Raw genomic sequence first — 6,338 nt, 5'->3', positions numbered from 1 at the left:
GTTCAAATGCAAATCTTTATTAGAATAAATCCTATTGGTGCAACTGTGTGTGTCCAATGCCACCAACACTGCAGCTCACGTGTTCTGAATGCCTGCTATGTGCTGACGTGGCTTTCAGAGAAACCCAAGTACATGCATGCCTCTTTTAGTGGTAATTCCCTTTTCAGCACTTCTCAGATACTGCTGATTTGATTCACTGAAGATTTGTGGGGACCCTGTCTCGAGCAAGTCTATCAAAGGCACCCGACAACAGCAAGTGTTAGGTTCGTGTGTCTCTGTGTCCCATTTTCGTCATTGTTACAAGATTTCAAACTTTTAATGCTATTAACCAACAAATAGAAAAACAAAAAAATCCCCAGACAAAACCCTAACCCATCGCGATTGAGTTGGCTCTGGCTGATAGTGACCCTATGTAGATGTTCTGAGTTTGTAAATGTTTATGGGAGAGGAAAACCTCCTGTTTCTTCTGAGGAGAGGCTGGTAGAGAAGAACTACTGACCCGCGGTGAGCAGCCCAACGCATAACCAGCTCAGACTACAGTATAGCGTAAACATCATTCTCATATGAACTGGGAAACCATACATTTGCATGACTTGCTTGATGGCAATATTTTCTTTATAGTTGTTATGTTTGTTAGGTGCCATCAAGTTGGTACCGACCCATAGCGAGCGACCTTATGCACAGCAGAATGAAACACTGCCCGATCCTGGGCCAACCTCACTATTGTTGCCATGCTAGAGTCCATCGATGCTGCCACTTGGTCAATCCATCTCGCTGGGGGTCTTCCTCTTTTTCTCTGACCTTCCACCTTACCAAACATGATATCCTTCTTCAGTGACTGGTCCCTCCTGACAATATGTCTAAAGTATGAGAGACGAAGTTTGGCCATTTTGGCCTCTAAGGAGCACTCTTGGAATCGAACCCACAATAAGCCCAAGGTCTGTCTGCACAACCCAGTCCCTTGCAACCAAAGGTTTCTGGCTCCTTACAGAATTGGTACCAGGAGCGGGCTGGTTGAGAAAAGACCTTCAAGGAAATGTGAGTAGGAAGTAACTTTTAAACCCTGGATATGTTCTGTCTGTTAACAGTATCTTTGTTTCCCTGGGCACCATAGACCACATCTGACAGACTATGTGATTGATAGTGAAAACCCTTGAAGTTATGGGGTATTGACTTGACTTCTGGAGAGGCCAGAGACTAAGGTTAGCCATGTGGATGGTCAGTTATGCCTATGTGACCGACCCCCAATAAAAGTCTGGACAGCACAGCTTGTAGGTTGGTACCACTCTGTGCATGTGTACAGTGTTGTTGGTGCCCATCACTGCTGGGAAAATCCAGCTCTGTCTGTGACTTCAATGGGCAAGGACAACTGGGAGCTTGCATCTGGATTCACCTCGGCCCTGCCTCATACATCACTTTCCTTTGCTCATTTTAATCTGTATCTTTTCACCATAATCAATCATAGCTGTGATGATTACAGCTTTCATTAGCTCTGTGAGTCCTGTGAACAAATCATTGGTTTGTGGTTGTTGTTGGGCACCGTTGAGTCAGTTTGGACTCATGGAGACTCCATGTGATGGAGTACACCCGCCCCAGAGGTTTTCTTGAGCTACGATCTTTATGCGAGCTAGCAGACTGCCTGGTCTTCCTCCCAAGAACGACTGGATGGGTTCTGAATTCCTATTCTTAGTTAGCAGCCAAGCGCTTAACCGCTGGGTCACCAGGGCTCCCAAACTGTAGGGATGTTTTAGGGTACCCAGGATCAAATTCTAGCTCTGCTACCTACAGGCTATGCAAAAGAGCAAGAACAGTGTCTCTCTGGCCTCATTCTTCAACTGCAAGAGAGGCAAGGCCTATCTGAAAGCATTATTACCTGAGGATCCCACAGGTGATACCCTTAGCCCTGCCCTGGCACACAACAATGCTTTCTCAGCCCCCAGCACCAGCTTCCTAGTGTAAAGATGTCCTCACCCCTACTGCCTGCTAGCTTTGCAATCTTGGGCAAGTCACTGCTCCCTTACGAGCCTCGGTTTCCCCATGGTACATGGGGATTATACATACCCCAAAGGGTTGCTGTGCATGGTCCATGGAATATGCAAAGTATCTTTTGCTTAGAGGGGACAGCAAGTGTATGTGAATGGTGGTGGGATCATTTGGCAAAGGCTAGCAAGAATAGATGCGCAACTTCAAGAATGTCATTAATAGCATGGAATCGTACACACAGGGATGGCTGAATGGGTGTATGTTTTATTGCATATATTTTCACCACGATAGAAAAAACAAATCATGCTAAAAATATAAGCGAAGTATTTCACATGCTACCGGGAACACAATAGGCACTCAATAAATATGCCCCAACATTTATTGAATGGTGGCTGTGTGCCTGATATATAGTTCTAAGCACTTGTTGTTGTTGTGAAGTGCTGTCGAGTCAGTTCCAACCCACAGCAACCCTATATAGGGTTTTCAAGGAGCAGCTGGTGAGCTTGAACCACCGACCTTGCAGTTCAAATGGCTTTGCAGTCTGGCGCATTAACCCACAGTGCCACACCAGGACTCTAAGCACTTGTACATGTGTTGTATCATTAGGGTCTCAGCTGCCCTATGAAATGGTCATTTTTTATTATCCATCCCCAGTGGTAGGACAAACACAAGTGCTAACAACCAGATCAGACTCATAAGCCACTCCTCAGAAATCCTATATAGGGTCATTATGAGTCCACACTGAGTCAATGGTACACGAAACAACATCCCATTTTTCAGATGAAGAAACTGAGGCACAGAAGAAGACTCACTTGCTTCAGGCCACTTAGTTAGCAAGTGGCGGAAGTGAGATGTGAATCCAGACAGTCCAACTCCAGAGCCTGTGCACTTAGTTCTTCATGATGCATAAAGATGTCTGAAGGGGACTCACAGGGCAAAACCCAAAAGATCCCAAAGTCTCAGATCACAAACTAGTCGACAGGACTAAGAGCCTATATGAGCCACGACCTTGTTGATTCTGAGACCAGAAGAACTAGATAGATGATGCCCAACTACCACACCTGCAGTTCTGGAGTGATCTGAGAAAATGGGAGAAAAATACGAGCAGAATTCAAATTCTTCAACAACAACAAAAAAGTCCATACTTACTGGACCAGTTGGGACTGGAGGACTACTGTCCTGAGACATACTTTAATCCAAACTATTCCCCGAGGTCACCTTTTAGTGAAATAACAGATTGGCACACAGAGCAAAAGAACAATCAACGCGAGACCAAAAGATCAACAATTCTCTACAGCAAAATGAGAAGGGGCAAGGAAACTAGAGTACCGCAAACGGAACAACCAGGATGCAATGAAACAGAGCGCTGACAAGTTATAAAATGGTAACTAATGTCACTGAACAATGTGTATGCTGTTGTTGTTGTTGTGTGCCGTGGAGTTGGTTCTGACTCATAGTGACCCTGTATAGGGTTTCCGAGGCTGTAAATCTTTACGGGAGCAGAAAGCCTCATCTTTCTCCCACGGAACAGCTGGTAGTTTCGAACTGCTGACCATGAGATTAGCAGCCCCATTCATAATCACTACGCTACCAGAGCTCCTTCGAACAATGTGTATAGAAATCGTCAAATGGGGCCCTCATTTTCTGTATAACCTCCCACTGAAAAATGTAATGAAGGTATTATTAAAAAAAGATCAAGTGTCAAAGGAATCACATAAATCCTTCGCCTTAGATCAGAGGTTTAAGGAACCAGCAGCAGGACTGGCCCCACAGAGAACAAACCACTGAAGCCCTGGAGATCACCATGCAGGAGACTGGCTGGGATGACGGGGGTGCTGACCTGCATCTGGACCCCGGGGGTAGCCTCGGATCCGCAGGTCGTTGAACTCCTGGCACCTGTCATTGGTGTCCGCGTCTCGGACCCTCGCACAGAGTTCTGAGACCAGGATAAGTGCCCGCCGGCAGAGGTCATCTTCGTAGTCTCCCGACATGATGGCCGGCAGGTCCTATGTGTGGGAAGGCCCCAGCAAGGGTGGAGGTCAATAGAGAGTACAATGAGGGAGAGGGGGTGGGTGGGCACAGAGATAAGAGGTTGGAAAGGTAGGCAAGGGGACAGAGATTAGCGGTAGGTGGCCTAGGAAGTGGACATCTGGGGTAGACGGGCAGAGGTGACAGAGGTTCGAGGAAGGAAGACAAGAGGACAAAAGTTAGGGATTGATGGATAAGGAGATCGCAACAGGGTCGAACAAACAAGTGGGCAAAGAATGACATGAATGTGCAATGGGACAGAGAATAGGCACCAATGGACAAGGGAGAAGAGATTAGGATTAAGTCCATTTAAGGGATTATGATGAAAGATGCATAGAGAAAGGAATGGGCAGACAAGAAGACCAAGATTAGAGGTGCACAGATAAAGGAGCAGACTTTAGGATGGGTAACTAGTTGACAGACATTCATCATCCATTCATTCAGCAAATATCAACATTTAGTGTTAACTGCATTACAGGTAACATTCTGGCTGTTGTAGATAGCAGCAGCATGCATACACACACGTTCTCTGACTTTTGGTGTCACAATCCAGTGAGAGGTCCTCCCAGGACCTAGGCAACAAAGTGTAGACAGGCAAACAGATACAAACAAAATACTCTCAAACAGTGAAAAGTGCTTTGAAAGCTGTGTTACCAAGGGATTGGGATGGTCAACGGGGGCTCTCTGAAGCCCAAAGGAAGAGATGGAAATAGTCAGGGGTAGTGGGGGTGGGTTAGAGAAAAGCATTCCAAGTCTCAGGAACAGCATGAGCAGGTATTTCAGGTGGGAAAGGACTTAGAGAATCTGTGGAATGGGAAGGAGGCCAGGTTGTGGGAGAGAGAGGACTAGGAAAGAGATGCAGATAATAGAGAGAAGAGATGGACGAGTCTTCTCCATCCTGGAGATGGAGAGGAAGCAGGATAGAGAGATAGGGACCAAGTTGAGGGAGAGAGCAATGGGGAGCAGGAACAGAGATGATGGGAAGAGCCAGCTGGGCCCAGGAGGGAGGAACAGATGAACAGACAGATGGTAAGTCCGGGATTGAGATTTGGGATGGACTGCCATCAGGAATCGGCTGGTGTATATTATTCATGTGGATGAAAAGGATGAGTGGACAGAGGGGAAACAACGAGGGGCTGGACAGTGGTATCTTTGCGGGAGAAACAGTGGACAGGAGAATGGTGGGGGGCAGACAACTGATAGCCAGATACCACAGATGGACAAAGAGCTAGAGAGAAGGAGGACTGGGCATGCTGATGTGGGTCAAGATAGGAAGGCTAGATGGGGGACCAGGAGAGAGGACTGCGGAGAGGAGAAATGGGGGGCACATGGTTTTGGGCCAGACATCACAGATAGGTTGGAAGTGGGGGTGCTGGGGAAACGGGACAGACTGATCCAGGAGTGGACAGGTGTCTTAGGGGGTCCTCACGAAGGCCAGGATTCTGAGACAGAAGTGGTCAGACTCACCTGCTCTTATCCCTGCCGTGTCCTGGGTGGCAGCGGATGCAGCGGCAGAAGGTAGCCCATGGGGGTTGTAGGACAGACAAGGGGGTGAGGACTCGTCCCCACACGCCGGGGGTGAGAGGGGGTGTAGTATCTGGGGACAGTGGACGGGAGAAAATGCTCAGTCCGAGCCTCACATCTTGCCCTACCCGGGTCAGTTGTCCGACCTCAGGCGGTTCCCCCCGACCCCAGGAGGCGGGGGGCAGTCACCCCCTCCCACCTCCGGGCCCCCAGCTCCCGTTAAGAGCTTAGAGACTACAACTCCCGACAGCCCTCGCGCTCGCGCCTCTGTGGCTTCATAGACCCGGCGCTGCAAGGCCTGCTGGGAGTTGAAGTCCTTCGTGCTTCTCTGGGCTGCAGAGAGGATGGGAATTTTTTTGGTGGTGGGGGGGTGAAGATGCCGGGGTCCCAAGGCGCTGCAAAGGGAAGGGGTCAAGGTCCGGAACCTCTAGAGGCCGCAGATTGCTATATCCGTGAAGGCAAAGGAGGGGGTAAACAGTTCCTAAGCCAGGGTACGGGTGGGCGAGGGGTGGGGTACACCCAGGTGTTTCGGGATCCCCCCTGCCAGGGCCACGTGCCCCTCCCCCGGGGTAGCCAGCGAGCGCTGCAGCACTCCCACTTCCCGGCCCGAGATCCGGGCGTCTTTGCCCCTCCCTGCGCCCCTATGGGAAGGGGCCGCCCCCCAGGACAGGGCTGGGGCGGGGGCTCTAGCAGGGGGAGGGGAGGAGCGGACTCACCCCGAGCCGCCGCCGCCGCCGCCGCAGCAGCAGCCCCGCGCGCCCGCCGCGGTGCCCGCTCGGCTCCTCCCCTCCCCCTGTCGCAGG

At 49.8% G+C, this 6,338-nt stretch overlaps 1 protein-coding gene across 1 annotated transcript in view; it reads right to left on the bottom strand.

Moving 5' to 3' along the window:
- SYT3 (synaptotagmin III) overlaps nucleotides 1–3,974 on the bottom strand; it is a 21,306-nt gene extending 17,332 nt beyond the window's left edge. The window contains exon 1 of the mRNA XM_006868141.1: nucleotides 3,824–3,974. Coding sequence (XP_006868203.1) covers nucleotides 3,824–3,974 — 151 coding nt within the window. The remainder of the gene's footprint in view (nucleotides 1–3,823) is intronic.
- Between the last annotated feature and the right edge of the window lie 2,364 nt (nucleotides 3,975–6,338).

The sequence above is a fragment of the Chrysochloris asiatica genome, unplaced genomic scaffold (assembly GCF_000296735.1).
Source record: "Chrysochloris asiatica unplaced genomic scaffold, ChrAsi1.0 scaffold00116, whole genome shotgun sequence".
Classification (NCBI taxonomy): Eukaryota; Metazoa; Chordata; class Mammalia; order Afrosoricida; family Chrysochloridae; genus Chrysochloris; species Chrysochloris asiatica.
Note: the sequence above shows the minus strand (reverse complement) of the source record. Positions and strands in the feature narration are given on the sequence as shown.